General features: G+C 46.5%; 2 protein-coding genes across 2 annotated transcripts; both read right to left on the reverse strand.

Annotated features, from left to right (window-relative positions):
• Positions 1 to 3824: 3824 nt before the first annotated feature.
• LOC117838719 (uncharacterized) lies at positions 3825 to 11822 on the reverse strand. The gene is made up of 6 exons (XM_034718852.2): positions 11388 to 11822; positions 11190 to 11297; positions 5279 to 5446; positions 5025 to 5196; positions 4287 to 4360; positions 3825 to 4184 (listed from the first exon to the last, which is right to left on the reverse strand). The coding sequence occupies exons 1-6, from the start codon at positions 11721 to 11723 to the stop codon at positions 4095 to 4097; spliced, it is 948 nt and encodes a 315-aa protein (XP_034574743.1). The 5' UTR covers positions 11724 to 11822; the 3' UTR covers positions 3825 to 4094.
• Positions 11823 to 12279: 457 nt separating this feature from the next.
• LOC117838718 (3beta-hydroxysteroid-dehydrogenase/decarboxylase) lies at positions 12280 to 17644 on the reverse strand. Its single transcript, XM_034718850.2, has 12 exons — positions 17258 to 17644; positions 16110 to 16199; positions 15557 to 15690; positions 15298 to 15468; positions 14920 to 15042; positions 14746 to 14825; positions 13804 to 14002; positions 13552 to 13648; positions 13280 to 13454; positions 12993 to 13149; positions 12768 to 12834; positions 12280 to 12673 (listed from the first exon to the last, which is right to left on the reverse strand). Exons 1-12 carry the CDS (start codon positions 17505 to 17507, stop codon positions 12537 to 12539), a joined length of 1680 nt encoding a protein of 559 aa, XP_034574741.1. The 5' UTR covers positions 17508 to 17644; the 3' UTR covers positions 12280 to 12536.
• Positions 17645 to 24432: the final 6788 nt, after the last annotated feature.

The raw sequence follows: 24432 nt of genomic DNA on the forward strand, positions 1-24432 counted from the left end.
AAAAATATGTCGATAGATTTAGACTTTGAATGGGACTATAAAGAATTTTAGGTTTCATGGAAAAGTCATGCGCGGAAGGACGACAATACTGTGGGGCAGCGCGGGGAATGGCGAGTACTCGGCATGTTAGCGGAGGACCACCATTGGTGGTGCTAGAGCGGAGGAGACGTAGTGATTGTGCTGATGTAGCCGAGTTAGCATGGTAGGGATGCGGGTGTTGGATATGGCGGGAAGAACATAGCGAGAAATTGACGATGCAGGGTGGGGTGGGGGGAGCGGAGAGTAGGATGGAGAGAAGAATGTACGAAGACCCGTTAAATTTAAATCTGATGGATGAGATCTAAAAAGTATGGAAAAAAACATTTAACGAACATCTTTTAAACTGAGTTCACGTGGTTCATGAGATTTAGTTGTCATGCTTATACATGAAACCGTACACTATGAATCACTTTGTACAAAGGTGAAACTCAAGAAACAAGTTCAGTCATGTGCTCCTGTAGGCTGGCTTCATATAGCTCTGCCTATATTCACATTCTACTTCTGCTTAGAGTCGTCGCCTTTTATTTTCATTTTCCTAAAAAGAAATAAATATTTGCTTTAAGAGTGTTGCTACCTGCACCATCTTCTCGATTTCCTTTTAAGTGGATAGAAATACTATTAACCTCTGGCCACAATGCTGGCTATAGTTGTACACTTTGTATCCATGGACCTTGGGTAGAAGAGACAAATGCAAACCGGTGAGTGGTGATGGCATGGCCGGTCGCATTGACATACCTGTCGTGTGCGGTTTTTTCTAGGAAGTTTCGGTAAGGCAATGGCTGTCACGTCTTCCTTTCCTTTCCTGCCACGTGAACCGATTTATCTATATACTGATTGCAATTTTGACGAATATTTTGGTTCCAAGAAATACTCTGGCACAGCGCATGCACTTGCCACTAAAAAAATAAAAGGAGATAAATTGATAATCTAATCAAAGCAGCCCAATATATCCTTGCATGATAAGTAACTGGACATACAATTTGTTAGATTGAATAACAGTGAACATCCTACCAATATTGCTTCTCCCGTCCCATATACTGGTACCAAACTGTTGTATTTACTGTTGTATTTCACTACTTTTTAGCTACACACTCCCTCCTGTCACAGAAACAGTGTCTTTCCGTGGAAATTTTGAAGCTTTATTTTGAGAAAATATATATATCTAAAAAGTTAAATACTATTTTTTGAATCACACAGTACAGACGCAGACGTTCATATACACGCAGACGTTGATTGTATCGTAGATTTATGAGATTTTTACAATTCTATTGCAGCAAAGAGAGGATATTATAGTGGTCCTAATATATTTCGAAGACAGTATTATTTTTTCCAAAAGTCAAGTTAGTGGAGGGTTCCTACTCACTGTGCTCAGTCATATGGCATTGTAATAACGTTTGGGTAACCACTAACCCCCCATTAAGCAAAGTCTTCGGTGCTAAGAAACTCGACTCCGGTTCTTCCCACTTAGATGTTGATTATCTCACCCGATTTCTAGTTTTCTACTACTATACTGTACTAGACCTTGTTTAGTTCACCCCAAATTCTAACTTTGGCACTATGCAAAAAGAAGATTCCCCATCACATCAAACTTGCGGTACATGCATGGAGTACTAAATGTAGACGAAATTAAAAACTAATTGCACAGTTTTGTTGTACTTTGCGAGATGAATCTTTTGAGCCTAATTAGTCAATGTTTGGACAATAATTCACAAATACAAACGAAACGCTACAGTGTTGCTACAGTAATTTGGGCACCCTAAAGTTGGTCAACTAAACAAGACCCTAGTTTAGTTTTTGATCAGGTCATGTTTAGTTACCTCCAAACTCCCAACTTTGACACTATGCAAAAAGAAGATTTCCCATCACATCAAACTTACGGTACATACATGGAGTACTAAATGTAGACGAAATCAAAAACTAATTGCACAGTTTTATTGTACTTTACGAGACGAATCTTTTAAGCCTAATTAGTCAATATTTGGACAATAATTCACAAATACAAATGAAACGCTACAGTTGCGCATTTATGGCAAAATACTAAATTTGTCACTCCCGAATTGGGAACTAAAAAAGGCCTGAATCGCTTAGGCGTGTCCTAGTCATCACCGTACGAGCAAATGGGTCTGCCTGACGTGAAAAGCGACAATGACATCACGTGTCATCGCTAAGGCGCAATCTAAATATTGACCCAATATATAAAAGTTAGGGCTAGTCAATGCCAAGGTAAGCTAGCAAAGTAGCAAGCCTTCGTGAAAAGGCGAAAGCCTTGATGTAACAGCTCGTTTGCTTCAGCTTATTCAGCCGACTTATCAGCTACCAAATAGTGTTTTCCTCTCACAACAAATCAGCCGTTTCAGCTTTTCAGCCGGCTTATAAGCTGAAGCGAACAAGCCTAAAGCTGTATGATCTAGATCTTTCCAAGCATAGAGGAATCAATCATACTCTAGTGATATTATTAACATGTTTAACCTTTTTTTTCAAAAGGAATATTTTTTGAGAAATTTTAGAATAGTTAGAAAAAATGAGAGCCGTACATCCCGAGAAATCTAATGGTGGAAACAAAAGAAGTACCTAAGGATACCAAGTGAGTACCAAATTGGTGTGGAAGTAAAAAAATAATCCTTAAATTTATTTTTTAATTATTTTTTCAAATCGGACGGTGGAAACAAAGAAAATAGTACCAATAAGTACGTACTTTTATACCGTTGTAAAAGAGCTGTTTTTGGGTAAAAAATGGTTTTTTTGCGGGTAAAAAAATGACAAATTTACTAGTCATATTGTTAAAAAAGGGAAAAATTTACAAGAAAACTCGTTATCATTTCTTTTTTGAGAGGAAGAAAGCTCGTTATTGCTAGCATTAGTCATTGGTTGATGGTCGAGGACGATACGATGCTGACAGTACTATTATTATTGTGCGATCGAGATCCCTGCACATATGTATACTTATTATTAAGTATAGTTTGCTGGATTAATCGCAGATCGGCGTCAACTCAAGTCTTCGCTCGCTGCTTTATCATCAGCACGTATGTAGTAAAATAAACAAAACAACGAAAGAAACAAACGCGTGCATCTCTCCTACTCGCCAACTGCATAAGCATTTCTTTTCTTTGCGTTCACATTGGCTGTTTTCCTTCATGAGCAAGCCAATCGCAGGGGCAGCTTCATCTTGTTCTGCCACGCCCATCCATCCATCCCATCGCCGTCGTCGTCCATGGCTCCTGTTCTTGTCGTTATTTCGTGCCCGTCACTAAATTATTGGCCCACCCAACGGTTTTATGCTGCTAATAAAAATTGTCGTCTGTGCTGACACGAGTTTCTGATGCAAGCCGCACCAACGTCATGCAAACAACCTTGAACCTATCTATGCTATGCCCCATCAGCATACTGGAACCTTCAAGCACAGTTTTCCTCTAGACCAGAAACGTCTCTAGCGAAGCCAGATCGTGCATGGTCAAGCGTGTCCTCACGCGGCGCTAATTAACAATGAAGCTAGCCTCAAACCGAATGATCCCACGCCTTTGCACGCATGTATGTGGACCAAAATAATGCCTACCAACCTGGCAGAGTCCATTTAAAATAGACCTCCCGAACTACGGAATGTCTGGATACACCCGATTAAAGTTTAGCATCTGTCACATCGGATGTTTGATACTAATTATGAGTATTAAACATAAACTAATTACAAAATTAATTGCACAAATGACGTCTAATTCGCGAGACAAATCTATTGAGCCTAATTAGTCCATGATTTGTCATGATTTATCAATATAGTGCTACAGTAATCATTTGCTAATGACGGATTAATTAGGCTTAAAAAATTCATCATTCTACAATTAGTTTTATAATTAGCTCATGTTTAATCCTCCTAATTAGGATCCGATGTGACACTGCTAACCTATATACAATGTCACCAGACCCTAACGTGATCATGGAACCAAAGCACAATTCGCTTTATTAAACATCATGCCAACTGCTAAAAAAAAAAGGCGCTGGTGGATCGGAGACACATTGAGAAATGAAGAGTATTCGATGCAGCCTGTAGAACTAGTCCTAGTTCATGAGCCTCGGTTCTGGAAGACTCGGTTCAGGACGCCCTGCACGGTACCGCCCATGCCTGCTCCTATGGCTTCAGCAAGGTACGCGGCCTGGGAAGAAATCGTTTCAATTCAACAGGTCAATACTTGATAGCAAGGAGGTAATGGCAGGCAGCTCATGTGATGATGAAATTTGGGTGCAGAGTCTCCTACCTCTTGGAAGGTTTTCTGAAGATCAAGAGCATCCTTGATACGGCGGTTCACAAACGTCCATGTATCACGGAACTCTGCCAAGTGCCACAAGTGGGAACGATCCATCAATCATGCAAGCACTAGCACTTAATCATACAAACACCAGGACAGTTTAGACAATCCAGAATCCCATAGAACTTCTATTCAGAATGGAGCAGATTGTGGAAGCTATTTACTTGAATGTGTTCAACACCAACAAAAACGAGACAATGACCCTTATCATTAATCGTATGATGTGCTTTCTCAAGACTAAAGCTGGAAGATCAGTACTTGAGTGGAACGCATTCTTTGGACTGCTTCTTTCTATGTTTTAGTTGTACCATGAAAGCAAAAACAAAAAAGCAAAAAAAAAAGAAGGCACATGGTTCCGTGGAATCCCACGTAAGTGTTCTGCTTCTGTCATGTATTTCTAAATAACTTTGGGAAGATAAAAGGCTATGTAACCAAAGAATTGAAGTTTGAAAAGTTATAGCTTATAAACTGCAAGTAACAAACACAGTTCACCCTGGCATATTTAGAAAAAGAACCCCTACATATCTCCATTCTGAACCGCATGCAGTTCAACTAGTGTATCAGAAACATTTTTTTTTAAATTTTCATATCATGCTTGCTGTCAAATTGCTGCCAGAGGTAAAATTACTGAAATCACTAGCAATAAACGAGGCTTGGAAACCAATGGTGTTCTGGAGAAGTGCAAACCTGGAGAATTGTCAGTCAGCATATACACCTCAGAGGTTGAGTATATACCACCAAGCACAGTACGCTTCACATACCAATCAATATCTGATCCAACATCTCCAGCAGCATGCCAGATCTCATCAACTAGGACAGCTCGCTGCTTCAAGCTTGTTGAGACATTTGCTGGTTGAGACTGTCAAACAGGATATAGCTGGTATTATAGCAATGCGACTGAACTAAACTCAAAAGCCCAAACAAAGTCGACTATGGCACACCTGGATACTCAGTGCTTGAGGCCACTTTGATATATAAGGTGCCTGCATTTCCAGCCTCATCCGAACAAGTTTTGAGAGCCTCTCACTCAGTATCAAGTTCTTCAACTGTTCTCCTTCTCCAGCATCAATGCGATCCATCAGTTGTTGAAGGCAGTCATCCATGAAAAACTACACAGAAATAGGAAAAGATAATCAGCACAGGCACATTCTAACAGAGAAAAACAAAAGTGGCTTCAGGCTTTCCAGAACTTTCTAAAAACAAAAGTTAGATCATGTGCTGCAATGCTATTGCTTCATGTGAACTTTGGAATATCCAATTATTTAGGCAGATTATAAATAAACTGAAGCTTATCCTGCAATCATATCAGGCACCGTTATTTCAATTCTGTGATCATTCAGCAAAGTTTCATGTTAGAGGTCAAGCTGTTACAGAATCTTGGAAGATGTATTAGAAGTTTAGAACAATGGTGGAATAACATCCGCTCAAATTCTTAAAATGGGGCACTCTGTATAATGCAACAGCAAGGAATCATCTAAAGAGAGCCACAAAAGCAAGGATTTTTCTTTTTGAATAAATGTAATGATTGAACTGACTAGAGGAGGTTGAGTTTTTTGTGTGATTCAAAATTAACCGCCATCACAAACAAGAGGACCTCAAAGTTTACCAACACGGCAACACCTTCTTTTTGTTAGTTAAGTCTAGTAGCTCTATTAGTTTTTATTCCTATTTTACCCCTTTGCTTAGCCACCAAGCTACCACTTGGTTGGCAGCCTATATATCTACCAAAACTGGGCTATTGCCTTAGGGGTTAATGAGAAAGTGATCCATTTGGGCCAACAATAGATTGTTAGTTAAGTCTAGTAGCTCTATTAGTTTTTATTCCTATTTTACCCCTTTGCTTAGCCACCAAGCTACCACTTGGTTGGCAGACTATATATGTACCAAAACTGGGCTATTGCCTTAGGGGTTAATGAGAAAGTGATCCATTTGGGCCAACAATTGGTATCGGACCCCATCTTTCTCATCCCCCTCTCCTCTCCCGTGCTCCAGCCTCAACCCGAAACCCTAGCACGCTTGGCGTGGGCCCACCCCAGCAGCAGCAGCGCTCACCTTCCCGGCCCAGATCCGGCGGCTGGCGGACCTCCCCCACCCTCTCCGCGCACGGATCCAGCAGCGGTGGCCCCGCGGGCGGCTGGGCGTTGACCTGCGGGCGGCGGTAGTGGCGGCGCCGCGTGCGAGGCACACGGGCGGCTACGCGCGGGAGGTGCTTCTTGGCTCAGGCGCGGGCCGGCAGGCCACGGGCGGCTGCGTGATTCGTGCGGCAGCGGCGGCTGGGCTCGGCGGACGCGGGCGGCGGCGCGCGAGGTCTGGAGGGCAGTGGCGCGCAGGCACGGCACGTGCGGCAAGAAGCAGCAGCGCGCGGGCGGCCAGGAGCGGCGGCGCGCGGTAGCCAGGAGTAGCGGCGCAGAGCAACTCGTGACTTCTCCCTCAACCTTCTTACCCGACCGGATCTCCTTCAACTTCCCCTGGCTAGCTCCAAGAGAGCACCGGCCGTGGCTCAAGTGGTCGGCGTGCCACCGCTGGCCGGCGTGGTGCCGGTACTCCCGACCAACTCCAAGGGCTCCTCCCGTACCTCCTCCCATCGCTCGGCCACGAGCAGTGCGCGGTGCCGTAGGACGGCGGTCGAGGAGGAGGAGCGGCGTGAGGAGGCGGCGGCGGTGCGGCGCGCCACGCGCCGGGAGAAGGAGCGACGCATTGAGGCTGAGGAGGAGGCAGCAGCGGAGCGGCGCCAGGCACAGCGTGCGGTTGCGGCACGTGAGGACGCGAGGCGAGAGGACCGGCGACACGCGGCGGCGTTGCGCGACGCCAAGGCGAGAGAGGCGGCTGCAGCTTGGGCAGCACGCGCCGCTGCAGCCTCCATAGCCGCCGTGCATGCAGCCGAGGCAGCCCGCCTAGCCATGGAGGAGGCACAGGCAGCAGCGGTGTCTGGAGGCGGAGGCGACGCGCCATCTGGCGCGTCGTGACGATATGGAGCTGAGGAGGCGGAGGAGGCGGATCGGCAGCAGAACGCGGGGGTGGACCGGTGGGAACAGAGTCTACGTCGAGGCGCGGACGACGGGCGTCCTCGGAGCAGGAGGAGCTCTGTCCACGAGTCCAGCCTCGACTTTGACTACGACTTCGACCTCGACTCCGACTACGACCTCGACTCCAAGCACCGACCCCCGAGGGTCGTGAAGACCATTATCCGGGAGTCTGTTAGCAGCACGCAGTGGCCGATGTTGACGAAGACCAACTACATGAAGTGGTCCTCGGTGATGAAGGTGAAGCTCCAGGTGCGGGAGATGTGGGACGCAGTCCGGTACGGCGACGTCGACAGCCACGAGGACCGGCGAGCGCTCGAGGCGTCGCTCGCCGTGGTCCTAATGGAGATGGTGGCGAACGTCTCGGGGAAAAGGACTGCCAAGGCCGCTTGGAATGCTATCGCTGCGGCCCGAGTTGGCAGCGACCTTGCCCGCAAGTCCACTCTGCAGAAGCTTCAGCAGGAGTGGGATCGTCTGGCTTTCAAGTCGGGCGAAGACGTCGACAACTTCGCCCTCCGCCTCTCCAGCCTGATGCAACGGCTGGAGAGGTACGGCGACGACAAGATCAACGAAGAGAAAGTCGTGGCGAAGTTCCTGCGCGTCGTCCCAAAGTACTCGCAGCTAGCTATCTCCATCGAGACGCTGCTCGACCTCTCGGCGTTGTCGATCGAGGAGCTGACAAGGCGACTCAAGGCGTTTGACGACCGCAACGAGCCTTCTTTTGGCAGGGAGATCATCTTCGCTGGTCAGCTCCACCTCACCGAGGAGAGGTGGCTCACCCGCCAGAAGGAGCGGAAGGAGTCTTCTTCCTCGACAGGCGGCCGCAAGCGCGGCAAGCAGCGCAAGGCATCCGGGGCGTAAGGAGGCGCCTAGGGCGGTGCCGCCGGTGAGCGCGAGGCCGCTCGAGACAACACCTGCTACAACTGTGGCACGACTGGCCACTGGGCTAGGGAGTGCCGCCAGCCGAGCCGCGGCAAGGCCCACGTTGCGCAGGCTATGGAGGAGGAGGAGCCAGCTCTGTTCCTGGTTCACGGGACCATCGAGCTTCTTTCCGCGGCACCGGCAGCGACGGCTCTCCTCCACCTTGACGAGCCGCGCGCACACATCTTTCTCAGTGATGGTACCAGCGACGACAAGATTGATGGCTGGTTCTTGGATAGTGGTGTCACACACCACATGACCGGGCGTTGGGAGTTCTTCTCCGACTTGAACGTCGATGTGCGCAACTCCGTCAAGTTCGACAACTCTTTGGCCGTGGAGATCAAGGGCGTCAGCTCTGTCATCCTCGTCGCCAAGACTAGCGAGCACTGGCTCCTCACCAGTGTCTACTACATTCCCGCACTGAGGAACTTGATCATCAACCTCGGGCAGCTGGATGAGAACGGGTCGCGTGTGGAGATTGACAACGGAGTGCTCCGCATCTGGGATCGACGCCGCCGAGGACGGTGGCTCGACTTCGACGTACTGCTACTACGTTCACTTCGAAGGAGCTGGGGGAGCGGGCAGCTCTTCTTCGCCAAGCGTGCCTACCCCAGTCCCCGGGTTTCCACCGACTACGACGAGCTCTTCACTAGACTGCTCGATGAGTTTTGCCACTCCGCTCTCTCACGACGAGGACCATGTCGAGCCACTACGGTACCGTACCATGGCGGACATTCTCGGCGACCAGCCGGTGCTGGGACGGGACGGGACCGGCGCCGTGCTTCACCTGACGCGCGACGACGGTGAGTCTCGCGCCTTCGCTGAGGCTGAGGGACATGAGGCAGATGGATGCCGGAAAGCAAGTCCGCTCAAGTTCGCTGAGGAAGGGAGCATCAAGGCAACCACATCAACACTTAGGAAGAGTCAAGTTCCAAGGGTTAAGTCCTTATGGTGATAGAATAATATATTAGTAGTGCCTGTATGCACTTAGTGCCTGTGAGCACTAGTATCCGTGGGTCGTTCGTGCCTACGTGCACCTTATCACCAATTATTCTTTCTTTTCTATGTAAAAGCTGCTAGACTTAGGGGGAGATTGTTAGTTAAGTCTAGTAGCTCTATTAGTTTTTATTCCTATTTTACCCCTTTGCTTAGCCACCAAGCTACCACTTGGTTGGCAGCCTATATGTGTACCAAAACTGGGCTATTGCCTTAGGGGTTAATGAGGAAGTGATCCATTTGGGCCAACACTTTTTACAATAATTCAACCTTCAAAGTTTTAGAACTTGTAAACTTAGCACATCCCACCATGATCTGCCATCCAACTAAATGGAGCTTTTCCGTTTTCACTTCTCATTTATATTTTCTTATTCCTCACTCTACGGCTTTCTTCCCTCTCTTTGTTTCCTACTATCTCCCCCTTCAAGACAACTGAAATCAACCAAGTAACACCTGCAAGGTGTTTGTCAGCTATGGGTAACTTGAGTATAATACAGTAACCAAAAATCGTGTGAAAAGTATTGGCAACAGATAAAGCATCAAGGACGTTGTCACGACTGACAGGAAGTGTGAGCTCCCTGTATAGCTGAGACGGAACGATTGCGGACAACACAGGCAGCAGTGTTATCGAGGTACAATATACGACCATTATATCAGTTTGTCGTACTACCATAGGGATGCTCACCATCAACACCCCCCCCCCCCCCACCCACAACAAACCCAAATACCCACCCACCCATATATTATCTTAGCTGGTTGCAGCAAATGTACTATTTCGTATGTGAAGCGATATTGGAAGTAGCACAACCAGACAATAAGAGAATGCTGGAACATAGAAGTACGGCCACTAACAGCATATCTGCATATATTTGTGCATGGTCGCTGCATTTCAATGTGACCACTGAGTATTGGATAATGGTTCAATGATCATTAGCTAACATCTCAAAGTAACTTCCCAAATGCTAAGATGACTAAAAAACTCACCAACATGTCCATATAAAACATTTGCACTATTTTTAGCAAATGACTAAAAACGAATTACTAATACAATGCAGTTAAAGAAAACAAGCATCAGTCCACAGCTTCCATAAAGCTTCAGCAAGATCTATCACACCTTTTTTGAGGCTACAAGATCTAGATAAATAATTGCTCATACAATTGACAGAGAGATTGCACAGCTAAGGACTGAGTTCTTCAAACATAATGTCACAGATCCTAATGCATACAGGAAATAACAGCCTACAGATGTTTGGAGGCAGGTGGGGGGCAAAACATGCTAAATTTCGTGGGACAAGTGTGAATATTAACACAACAGAGTAGCATGAATGTCTAATGAATCCATGATTTCAACAGATGGAACCAAATCTAGACAGCGTGCTACCCTCCCTAACTAGGAGGGTCATTACTCATGCTTTCTCAGTTGATGAAGCCTTACTGAGCACACATGCAGCTAAATCAAATACATAATAACGAAAATATTTATGCAAGCACAGGATACATAATAACAAAATAAATAAATTTGGACAATCTTATAGAAACATAAGGATTATAACCATACTGAGCACACATGCAGCTAATCAAATACAAACTTTGTCAAGCGTGCATGTGTACTGATGCAGGTATTACAAAATGCAAGCACAAAGCATAGAACAAGTGTGGTAGCATGTATGATTGAGATGATCATTCGTCATGAGTGCACAAACACAACAATATTCATTACCAGTAATAACAAGAATGGTCATGTTAACTTCGAACCCAACAGAACAAGTGTGCTTAGCACCATAGCTATATCACTGATTCAATGCAAGTATGTAGCACCACCAAAATATTCTATTCTTAGGGAGATTTATTGGGCACCTCGTAGAATCAACATGCTCGCAACGCAAAGCATCTGATTGATAAGCAATGATACCTCAACAAGGGCGGCCTCCTTCCTTGGGAAGGCACCGACGATGGCCGGTGAAATGCCGACGTCCCTGGCCCCTGCGACCATGGCCGACTCGCTCCACCCCATGCGCGGCTACAGCATACAAGACCAACAAATCTCTCTCAAATAACACAGACGTGCGAAAATGGAAGCTGATTTGGGGAGGAGGGTTCGAATCGCAACCACGTGGAGCAGCGACGCGCGGAGGACCTTCTCCTGCTCCTCCTCGTAGCCCGCACCGCCCTGGCGCCGCGCCCCAGCCGCGGCTCCCGGCGACGACCTGTGGGCCCCTCCGGCACCGGCGGTGGTGGAGGAGGAGGCGCCCGCGCCCTCCGACCTGGGCGGCTCGGCGACGGGCTCCGGCGGAGGCGGCGGCAGCGTCTGCGTCGGCGGAGGCGGCCCCGCGTCGGCTGAGAAACGGCGGTGTGCAATCGCGGGGGCGGTGGCCACCGGGAGGGCGAGCCGGCGAGCGGCGGCGGCGCGGGAGAGGAGGCGGCGCGCGGCGAGGGAGGAGGCCATTGCGGTGGGGAGGGAGGGAGGTGCTTGGGCTTGGCGGAAGGGCGAGGGCGGCGCCTCGAATCGGAGCGTGGGGTGCGACTGACTGGGGCGAGGAAGGAGCAAGCAAGGGTCGTCCGTCGTGCGTTGGGCATGGGCCGGGTGCGGGCGCGGACGGTGGCGATCTGGTCGCCGATGAAGCCTCGCAAATGCCACGTACCGCGCGTCTCGGGCAACACGTGGATCGCTGAGCGCGAGCGCGACGTGTATGGCGAAATCACCACGTGCAACGATGGCTGGATGGTTCAAACTTGCAAGCGAGAATTTCAAAAAATACGTCGGGCTCGTGTGTTAATTTGAAAATTCAAAAATAATTTTGTTAATTTGGGGGTTAAGGCACTAATGTGAAGAATTTCGACAGATCAGGATTGAATGATGCCAGATTGGTTTACCATTTATCAGACGCAACTTTTGCTGGGGACCTCAAGAATTGCAACGAATCAACGAGCTTCAATAGCATCAGAACTAGCCTGCCAGTAAACTTATTCAAGCGCACCCATTCGGTGAACTTATTGCAAGATGAATTCAACTGTCAAGCAATATAAAATGAGAAGAGAACCTCTCTGAAGGGCAAAAGGCGTACAATTTCATACCATACATCAACTAGACAGCTCCCTAAAGGAAAAGAGTCTAAAAACTTCCATATGAGCCGCGACGCAATTATGCTAGGTCAATAAAAGAATACAGAGAGAGACTTCGGGTGTATGAAGGCAAGAAACAGCTGAACTGAAGATAATATCACTAAATGATGCAACTGATCGTCTGCAAGCTCCACATCTACATTTGTTTCTGGCTAGAAGATTTCTTGGTAGAACCAAAGTGCAGAAGAATAGAGCAAGCGTCGCCCGCCATGCTGTCGATGGTGTCCTCCCATTTCTCATATGCTTTGAAGCCTGTGAAAACCAGAGCAGTACCTGTTGTTGACATGGGAAAATCATAACGCCATCAGTAGCGTTTCATGCTGCTTGTATTGTAGGACTTAAGGGAAGTGTGACGATTTTCCATTACCTATTTTGAATGCAGCCTGCGACGACATGGAACTAAGGATGCTGACAACTAGTAGAGATAATGCAACCTGGCACAAACAAAAGGAACGGCAATGACATTTTAACAGAAAAGCATGGAAAGAATCACTATGCCTCAAGCGAGATTTAGAATGTGAACTGTCAAGCATCTACTGAAGAACTCTAATTTGAATGTACAAGTATCAGACATAAGCAGCAGTTAACATGCCTTGAAAAACAGTGGCCAGTCATTTCCTCTGCAAAGAGATCTTAGCGCAGTGACTAAAGAGTTCCATGACGAGCTGATGGAATGGGCTACATGATGGGCTTCCACCTGCGTGATGTGAAAATTTGAGGCCTCAAGTTTCTCAATCTTGTGGCCAAACCTGCAAAGTAATTTATCCAATACAGTTAATTGGAGCAGTCAATAAATTGCTATGCGAACAACCAAAATGGTGGTTAACCATTTGATCGCTGGTAATTCAACAAAAGAAAAAGGATAATAAAGGACCATACACATTAGTTGGTAGCATGCCATGAATGAATAAGAAGAGTGCAGTCAGTGACAAAAGCTTTGCCATAGCTGTGATGAAGGTGTAACCACATGTAAATAAGTGGTAGTAGATAACAGCCAATAGTAGTAGCACTGTCACCGTTTGCTTCGTATCTTCCCAAAGTACTGTTTTTGCTACTGCATATTGATAGATAAATTGGTAAGCACTACAAACAAAATTGCTATAAATATACAGGGTGGGTGGGTGGGGTTGGGTGGACAGAGCAATTCATACGATTTCCATTCCCAAGGAAAATTGAGGCCTTCGATATGCTCCTCTGATTCTGAGCTTGTAGATGGGGGTATGATTCTACTGTTCTCTTCAGTCCATCCTGAATTTTAAAAATAGTGATCAATTAGTTATTGCGAAGTGGGCAACGTACTGGAAGCATATGCCGTATGAAATAATTGGTCCAACCCCATCAAACACAAAAAAACATCATGCCAAGAAAGACCACTCATAAAGCTGAAGGATATAGATAAACACCTTAAGGGACACAAGGGGTTCATAACCAAGCTGGTCCTTTGCTCTTGAGCAGCTGAATGTCCTGTTACATGAGAGCAGCCTGATCCTTGAAGGGGTCAGCTGTGGAACTTTCATTCCATACTTGGCAAATTTCTTGTAAGTCCATTCTACAACATGAGCCACTGGCATCATAACAGAGACAGGTATTTTTACTGAAGGCCTGCAATAAAGTTCTAGCACATTAGTACACGTATTACTGAACTGCTCATACAGACATGAAACACATCTGGAGTTCTGGACTCATCATCATTAAAATCTTTTTCATAGGTTGTAATCTTTAATATGTAACATGGAAGGGCACAGTAATAGAAAGTGTAGCAGGTAAACATCCAAGATCAGTAACAGCTAAGCTGACTTCAGTAGCAATGTCATCAGGATACCAAGCAATCTAAAAATGAGCAACAGAATAGACAAAATGGTTTATCGCACCATGTCTTAATTTTTCCAGAATTCAAAAAATCATGCTCCATTTTAATCTAGGAATGAAAGCGATCAACTTGATATACTCAAAAGTTAGCAATCAAATAAGCCTAACTTGAAACTCAAATAAAGATTACAGCATAATCATATCAAAACCTACAGGAACAATTCAGTGAAAATGAGACATGATATATCATTATCAAACACCACAATTTGAGCCTTTGAGATAAGGTCACATGAGCTCTCTAGTCATGTGGAAAGTTACTTATCATAGATTTTTTTTTAATAAATTACTTATCATAGATTTGGCTGGTACTAATAAATGTCTAAATATAATTACTCTACATGAAGCCATTTTGAAGGAACAACCTAAATATTAAGATACATTCTGCTCAAACAACACACGTTCTTGACGTTCCACAATGTTTCATTTAGCATAAATTTAACCAAATGGAAGATAATATTTACTGGAAACATGAATACCTTTCATATCCAAGACCTTCCAAAATCAATGACATAAACTCCCAGAATTTGATAGGCTCCATGTTTGTAATAAAATAGGTCTGCAAAAGAAATATAAAATAGGATCAATGGATCTTAAAAGTAAGATGCTGCAAGATCCTAATTTCCAAGAAGTTATAAGTTAAGTGTTTTTACTTTTCCAGCAGCTATCTTGGCACCATCTTCAGATGACAGAGTTTTCTCTGCACAAACATGGCCATATGCCACATTTTCCACATAGGTGAAATCATAGTAATTGTTCCCATCACCAATAATGTACTGCACAGGAAGCAGATCATGTTTATATAGGAAGTATATCAAAAACAAAAAAACAGTTTCATAGAAGCTTCTCTGAAATATAAACAAGGGTTAAAAATGTAGGTCACCACATATAAAGTTATTTTGTTTCATATGATTTTGGGTAACTATTTAAACAAATGATATTCTGAATCTACCTATGACAGTTGTCAATATGTACATGCAGTCATCAATAGTTGCTGAATTTAGCATACTCAGATAAGTATCTGTTCTTACTTTGGACTTCCCTGCCCTTGCAGCAGCAACCAAAGATGGAACCAGTAGCTTATCACCAGGGCCAAAAATGCTACTGGGGCGTATACAGCAAGTAAGAAGCCCTTCCCTACCATTAGCCCTCATCACCAGTTTTTCTGCATCTGCCTTCGTTTCTGAATATGAATCATTAAACTGGAGTAAGAAAACATCATGTCAGGAATGATGCAAATAAGCACGAGCCAGCAACAAATCAAAATAATGAAATCCATATGAAACAGACCTTATCTGGGTAAGGCATTGATTCATCTGCATTAAAAATTCCATGAACTCCATCAAATACGACACTTGGTGAACTAGTGTAGATTAGTCTCTTCACTTTGCAACGGATACAAGCATCAATAACATTCTTTGTTCCTGTGCAATGTTTAATACAAATCATTACATAAACAAAGTTTACAAAAGAATTCTTTCATTCTTACTGATATATAGCAGCAATAAAAAACATGGATTGCTTTGGTGCCATCTCATTAACAAAACTAATCTTTGTGAGCAAATATGAAGTAGGATGTGTGTTTGGTTTACAACTTAAATTGCCACCCACTAGCCAAGCTAAAATTTGGTCACCAAATTGGTGGCCATAAGCCCATGACTTTAGCCACCAAAATGAAGTAAGGTGGCCAAAGAGAGGATATCAAACCAAAATTTGGAGCCCAGCCAAATGGTCACAAAATTTGGTCGTAGGTGCCAAATTTTGGCGTGGCTAGCTTAGGCATACTTCGGTCCCAAACTAAACACAGCCTAGTAACTAAAGCTGGCTAGTTAGCAGTACCAACCCTCGACGTTGACTGAATAATGAAGCTGGAAGCTGTTGATGGATGAATCTGGAGCAGCCATATGGAAAACTACTTCGGCCCCTTCAAAAGCTGCAGACAGAGAACATAGGTGATGTACATAAGAAAAAAGTCCGCACACAAAAATTAAAGGCTGCACTCAAAAAATAACTAATTGATTAACATAAATCAGAACTTCTGGACATTAGAACCAACTGATACTTAAATTAGACTAGCTCAGAACCAACAAGTAGTTAGAGTAGAACAACTCAGGATGGCATCATGTGGTTTACTATGTTGCCAAAATAAACAAACTTGAGAACTGCCAAGACAAAAAACAACTAACAGCAAGACATCTGAAAGTGAAAAGGCTGACAAAAATGAGGGACATTAACTAACTGGTTTACTTGGATGCTTCATTATCATATCGACCTAGTGAGGGACATTAATTAACTGGTTCAAAACTTTTCCTCACTAGCAGCAAGACATGTGCCATTGGTACACTGCATAAAATCAACTTAATGCTTCTCACATTAGTATATTCCACCCGATAAGGTTAACTAGGATCCAGAATCAACGATCGAAATACCATGTTCGAGCTGAAATGTTTGAAATTGGTTCATGGTTTTGTGTCACCACTTACATCCACATCACAAAGGTGTACCTCTATGGAACAACTGATTAGTTTGACAGGACCAATGTGGGTAGGTAGGGGGGCAATATCTGAGAAGAAATGAGCACTAGCCCACTACAACCAATCAGACCTCATATCTAGTGATATATACAATCTGAAGCTAACAGAAAATTCCACAACCGTAGGATCAACACCATTTAGTTCTATCTAACAATGTAAGTATGTACCTAGGCAGTTTTCTGAAGTTACTCAAATCATACGGAAGTACTTATCACATTAAATGAAGATGGTATTGGGCACACAGAACTATTGCGAACTGAACCATGCGGTCCCCGTGCCACCCAGTTCACCTGATATCTTAAGCAGCCCCCACGAGCTGATAGTTCTCGGATAGGAGGGATCTCCGGTTCCCACAACCACGAGAATCGGAATTCGAAATCACACCGCAACCACATCGCCTTCAGATCCTACTCTGGCTAACGATCTGGGAAGAGGGGAAATGGGAGATCACACGCACCTCTGGCGACCTGGGCCTTGTCGCGGAGGTCCGCGGAGGCGTAGGCGGCCTGGCCCTCGCGGAACGCGGCGCCCAGGAACCCTTCCTCTTCGTCGCGGTCGAGCGTGATGGCGGGGGCCAGGTCGGCCACGCGCACCCGCCACTCGCCGGAGCGGAGGAGCATCGTCACCAGGTGCCTGGCCGCGAACCCGCGGCCACCAGTCACCACGCACCACCTCCCGCCGCCTCCGCCCGCCGCCGCCGCCTCCATCTCGCTTGGCGCCGTCGCCGTCGACCGATTCGAGGCGGGCACAACGAGACACACACACTGCGCGGCTGTCTGAACTGCGATCCGATCTATGGCTGGCGATCCCGGCGTGCGTGCCTTTCAGTTTGGTGGGCCCCGAGTGTCAGCGATAATACATATTTCTCGGCGCATGTCCAACTCGTGCTAGGGATGAGAGTGACGATGATGTTGGGCTGTTGGCAAATCATCGTGTAGCATGGTGACATAGTATAGAATAGTCATTGCTTGATGGATCGGTGAGGATGGCTCGCGTCCTCTCCCCCCCTCCCCTGCCCCTTCCCCACTTCCCATCGCCCTCCCCCCACCAGCCTCACGCTGTCGCCTACTTCGGACTCGGTGACCAACCCCACGGCCGTGCTCTCCTCCTGCGCGACTTCTTCTTCTCCCCCGGCGCCAGTAAAGTCCCTTCTCACCCCTACCTACGTCATTGTGGGTTGCTCCAAGGCCCAGAGGTGGACTGACAACTCCCTAACGTCCGGCGAGTCTGGCATCGACTTCCTCCCCTCATTCAAGGACATTCTCCTTGTGGGCGCACCCCTTGCGACGGCCTCGCAGGCTTCTGGTGTCGCGTCACACCAGATGGCCTCGGCTGCAGCCTCAGGCGATGCTCCACGGGTGGCACCTCGTATCATCTTGCATGCTGAGGGGCGCACCACAAGACGCGTGGTGCATATTCAAGAAGCCGGCGGCTGGACGAAGGTGAGGTGTCGGGATCGTCAGACAAGCAAACGTCCGGAGCGTCCCTGAAGGCCGGTTCCGGCGGACCTGAGGAGAAAGTGCTACAACTGCTTCTCTCTAGGTCACCGTGCGGCTAACTACCAGTCGAGGACAAGATGTTTTCGCTGCCCTGGCCTTGGTCATCGCTCGTACACATGCCTTCATCAACCTTCTCCTCCAGACTAGTGTAAGCCTCGTCCACTGGTCTGGCGGCCGGTTTCAACCCCGGCGGCCGTCTCTACCTCTCCTGTAATCATGGTGGCACAACCAGATGCTCCAGAGGGAGCCTAGATAAGGAGGCGGTGACACAGGAAGCGTCAGAAAGGTGGTCACAGCTCAGGGCAGGAAGCTAGCCTGGTTCGTGAGGATGACGAGGGTATGGAGGAGCATGCTCAATCTCCGACGGCCTCAAGTTATGACAGTTCTCTGGTCGAAGTCCAAGTCTTGAAGTCACGACGTATCCTGGATCGATCTGCTAGTATTTCACAAAGGGAGGACGGTCTCACCGCTCGCGCTCTGGTCGTCTCGGTGCTCAACGGGCAGTGCAGATTCCATATTGACCACCGTTGCTGGTAGGTTTGTGTGGCGGAACCATCCAAATTAACTTGACTAAAATGCACTTAAGTCGTCTGACACGCGATCATCCACTTTAAGCAAGTCAACTTGGTCGACCGTCGGATTTCATCCGATAAACCACTTACATAGGATCAAGAAGCATTGCTCACACGAAGGGGAGTAGCATAGAGGTTACAACATTCCCATCACATTAACATAGTTCAACATTTAATACATCAGAGTTTTCGAAATTCAAACAAGTTTGCAAGGTTCAACGGGACGAAGTAAAACAAGCAGAAGCTAAACGTTGATACACGATATCATGACGAAGCCGATCATGACATCAATAATCCCTGTTCTCGCTGTCCGAGGAGGGATCCCACTCGACTGTCCAGCCCGAAGGGAGCTGGGTTGGCCAAGTGGTGCCAGCAGCCATATTATTGACATCACCTGAAAAGTTAAGCCACAACAAGGCTGAGCAACTAATACTCAGCAAGACTGACCCGTCCGGTGATAAATATTGTCACCAACTTCTAAACATGCAAGGCCCTTTTGGCTTTGGGTTGGTTTTGCCAAAAGCACCTATAGTCGGTCCTTACTTTCAATATTTTTGCTCAAGTTCTATGTTCATTAACCAGTCTAGATTAGCGACTTATACTAAACAATCATAGTTTTCAAACAATTAAAGAACAAGCATCAAGATTAATATCATCATCATGTTCCATCTTTACTCAGTGCAGAATAGCGATCAAGCAGTCTCAAACTGTGAGAAGCAGACGAATCGATTCGGATTTATTAACCATGCATGGCGAACCTAATCTCACGATATCCACGCATCACAAAGGGTCGCTTCATTTGTCAGCCGTCCCCATCAATCCTTAGGCACGTGTCAGAGCCAACTTCCTTTGGCATGCAATGCTCCATAATCCCAGCCTCTGTCGTACTATGACCGCACTTGCACCCACATGATGCACCATGGGAACGACGTTCTAAGGACAGCCGGAGGGTATGCCACGCCCCAGTTCAATCAGGTACTAGGCTTCCCTATCCCATACTAGGTATGAGATTAGTACTTTCAAACACTTGATCACGAACGCCGACACATTTTGACCTTAACAAGTTCATTGCTAGACAGACGGGGCAAACCACCACATCGGAACCATTCTCGGTCCCGTCCGTCATCCTTATGGTTGTAGCATGAGTAAACAAACAACTCCTATAACTCGCGAGTGATAGGCAATCACTCGACTTTTACCGAGTCTTATTTAAGCAAGGCAGCTACTCGAGATCCTGTCATACTAGTATTCAGAATAAGGGAACCTAGGATCATGCAACTAGAGTTTCCAAACAACTCTTGTAAATATAAATGCACAACCATTAACAATAGAAGGCATGCACAAGTTTAGAAAAACCGGGTTATGCTCCGGGGCTTGCCTTCAAGAAGGGTTAGTGGTTCTTCGAGGTCTTGATCTACCTCGGGCTCGCCTTCCAAGTGATGAAGCTCCGCAGCGGGTTCTTCCTCCGGTGCAGGGTGGAGCTTGTAGGTTCCGTTGGCGAGATTAGCTTCTACACGACATGCACATGCAGGAGTTTAGTTTCAACCAGGTGCGAACACGAATGATGCACGGTATGGATTACGGTAGAAAGGAAGTTACTGATAGGCCACATTCACCTAAACAAGGTTTTTAACTTCTCTTAACTTCGCAAAGGAAGGTGAGGTCAGGTTTAAACTTGCGGTTGACTTTGATGGTGACTGTGTACACATTTAGATTCTTGCAACTTAGAGTTTGCACAAAGAGAGAGGGAGGTTGTGTTTGGGGTGGTTCAAGTGCATTAGGAGAGTTATTTACTTGTGAATGTTTTTACATACCTCTTCTCAAAATTTCTTATTTAGTTTATTAGGATTTGTGTTTCTATTTATTTCCTTTAAGTTGATTATTCACCCCAAGAATGGTTTCACAAACAAACAGCAGCCAAAGATACTGAGAAAATTACAACACCTTACTTAAGTCATTAATAAGCTACTGTAAAATTTTGGAAGCCATTGGATCACCACAAAAAGAATTACACGCATATCATTATTAAAGGTAGTATGCATTTAACTATTTCTATATCAACACTTGCAGTGATTCTAAGGGTGAAAATTTACCAGTATGTTGAAGGTGTGTTACAGGAGCTTTGGTGAAATTTTCTTGATTTTTGGAGAAGGACAACTATTTCACTTATTTATCTTCTACTTAAACAAGCTTAACAAGGAGGGTGGGTTTCTTTCAGATTCTGACCACAACCCATATTTTTCCTAAAAACTACAACTAAAAACTGAGCTACTCCAAGTGGTTTCATATTTTTCTCAGCTCTGGATTAATACTTATACAAAAAGTAAGATTTAACTCTAGATTTCAATTATAAAGCTAAAACAGTAACTTTAAGTTCTACTCCAGGGTCCTAAACATTTTTCTGAGCTTCAACTCACAGAAACATTCACCACAGAGTTGGATTTACCTATTTAGCATTTTTCTTCTATTTACTATGATTTAAAAGTCCTAAACAAGGAATAAAATCATAAGATATTATTTACATTAGTAACATGAGCAAACTTATTTTTGTAAGAAACTAGACAGAACAAGGATTCCAACAAAAGTGATTTGATATTTTTCTGATTTTTCCTTGATTTAAGATGTAATTTCCAAGTTTCTGTCGATTTAATTTGAGTTAAAAGAGTCGGATCGGGGAAAACTTATGATCTGACCTTTAGACTTAAGGAAAAACTGTACCGGAATCCTCAGATTTAACACAGAGAAGTCCCCAAAATTTAACACAGATACCCTCGATCAAGAGAAAAGACACAACCGAGCCCTCGGGCGAGGCGGACAAGGTCTGATCGCTTTTGCGGACGATTCAGGGTCAGGAAGAGCTAGAAAGGGGTCGGCAGCTCACCTCCGGTCCTACTGACGAGGTCTCAGGGTCGGTAAGAAACAAGCCGGGCGGAACGAGGAACAATGACGGCTTGGGTCGGCGTCGCGGAATCTGGCGGTGGCGATCCGGTGAGACAGGGGTTTCAGAGGCTCCTTGAGCAGGTCGGCGAGCTCTAGGCGACCAAGGCAAAGCTGACGGTGAAGGAGTCGCTGCGCGGGGCTGGCCGAAGTGGCAGCTCCAAGTGCGGCGGTGAGTGCAGTGGAGAAAAACAGAGCAGGTAGTGCGGCAAAGGTGGTGGTGGCGAAGGGAACTCTGGTAAGAGGCTTTGGTACCTTTTTTTATAGATGCGCGGAAATATTCGGAGGAAGGAAACGAGCTCGAGCGGGCGAGAGGATAAGATTGAGGGAGAAGGAAGTTCTCTGTCACGGCGGTGATTGGTCGACGCCTCCATTGGCCAGAGAAGCAGAGTTCTGGGGACAGGATCCTCCGAGCATTGGGCAAAGGAGATAGCGTTGGGCAAGCGTGGTTTTTCCGGGCGAGAGGATTGGCGAGGCCAGGCGTGCGTCTGGTCGCGTCAAGCGCCGGATTGGGGGCGGCGGCACGGCCGGTGCCCGGCGGTGGCGTGGCGTGCGAGGGGGAGGAAAGCGCGGGTGCCAGTTGGGCGGAGCGGCTCGCGCGCAGGCCAAGGAAGACAGCCTTGGCGACGATTGGCCAGCACAGCGCTCGCCCCGTCTTGTCGTGGGCGCGGGTAGGGTGACGGCGAGCTCACCGGTGGACGGCGGCCACGCGGCGGGCTGCGGGCGGGCGAACATGCCCGGACGTGCTGGCGTCATGGCAACCTCGGGCAGAAAACCTGACCGGCTTTGGGGACCCTCCACTCACGATTTTCAAACTAAACGTTCAAAAGACCCTTAAACAAACTTGTAGTACTGCGGTTGTAGTTCAAACTTTATTAAAAGTGTTTGCTCAAATTTTGAAAGGATTTGGAGAAAACTTGAGCCAAGGTTTGCCAAAAACCAGAGTTTTCGGACTTGGGCATTTCAGCCGAGTTGGTGAAATTTTAGGAGTTTGGCTGTCTTTGACTCGACTTTAGGGAAGTTTTTGGTTTGAATTAGACCAATGTGTTATTGAAGGATTTTCTCTTCGGTCCTAGGACTTCAACTTTTATTAAAGGCTTTTCTCGAGTTTAGTTCAAAAATTTGGAGGAACACCCTCGCCAAGAGGCGCACTCTGGACGGTTTCCAGACTTAGAGCTGGAACGCCCAGAGGGCTGAGTTAACTATTTTACCTGACTTTGACCAAGATTTTGAGTAGGTTTGGTTACGATTTAGACCTGGATCAGTGTAACAAAGTTGGGAACACACTCAAGGGGCTACAACTTTTATTAAAGGTCTGACTTGAGGTTAGGTATGAATTTGTGAGATAACAGGTTGCAAGTCGAAGAAAAACTTGAATTCCAGGACTTAGGGTGTTTGTAGGGTTCTATAGTATTGCTATTTTGATTCTTATTTTTGACCTTCTCCCACTCCGAATTAGCCAAAGTGTCTTTAACAAAAGTTGTTTGAAATTAAAAGTTTTACAACTCTTATTTGGGTAAATATTTAAGTTTGCACATAAAATCTCAAGTTTTATATTTAACTCCAAAAAGAGCTTCTTAGGGTCAAAAAGGACATTTCACCTCTTTTGCTTAGTGACTAATGACTTATTTATTTTTAATTACACCTAATTAAGGTAGAGCTGTTACAGTTTGAGATCGAGGTAACCTCGCTGGCCCTATAATGTTTTGGGCCGCCTAAGTTCCTCTTGATCTTGCCGACCGCAGAGGTGTTGCAGAGGGTCTACGACGGCGTCCGACCAATCATCACCTTTTCTATCAGGCTACATGTTATGTGATGGACACGTTTTCTACAGTCCACGGCGGCATCTCTACCGTCCGTCGTCGAGGTTGACATCCAAGGCATCCTAGCCCATGCCTGGGAACTTTCAACAGCAGAGCTCCTCCTCAACGAGTACTGCTGGATCAGTGGCATCCATCCTCATATGGCTGATCGTCGAGATTCCTTCTGGGTGGCTGCATGGTGCTCTACTCCATCCATCTTCCCCTCGAACATGGAGCTTGAAATTGTGGATCCCACAATGGTGGCCGATGATCCTCAAACTGAGAAGCGCACTTTGGTTTACCTAGTGAAGGTCTCCATCGTCACCGCTCCTAAGTTGCTACCAAGGACCGGAGAACCTCCTTCCCCACCTCCGGCTGATGGAGATGGGTGGCGCCGTCATAGGCGGCGGCAGCAAAGGTCACCGCCGGCGTCGGAGAATGGGGCTCCGGCGACGCCTTCTCGGGGCAACCGGTCATCGGTGCATGTGCGGCTGGGGCCACGTCCAGCGGAAACCGCCCACGTGGTGCGGCATGATGGGGTCATCGCATCTTCGGGGGTCCTTCAACGTGACATTAAATACCTGGCGGCTTCCTCTTCGCCCAAAAGGGCCTCTCCTCCAGTTAACCCGCGGACGACGGCTTCATTGGACCCAGAGCGCGAGGTGTCTACGACGTCTTCTCCCCTCGCGGATCGCGCACAGCGTGCGGCGGCTTGCACTTTGCCAGATGGGGCCTCTCCACCAGTTAACCCGTGGATGACGGCTGCCTTGGGTCCAGAGCGTGAGGCACCAGCGTCGGACTCGCTCCTCACGGATCACACAC

Source organism: Setaria viridis, chromosome 9, assembly GCF_005286985.2.
Source record: "Setaria viridis chromosome 9, Setaria_viridis_v4.0, whole genome shotgun sequence".
Lineage (NCBI taxonomy): Eukaryota > Viridiplantae > Streptophyta > Magnoliopsida > Poales > Poaceae > Setaria > Setaria viridis.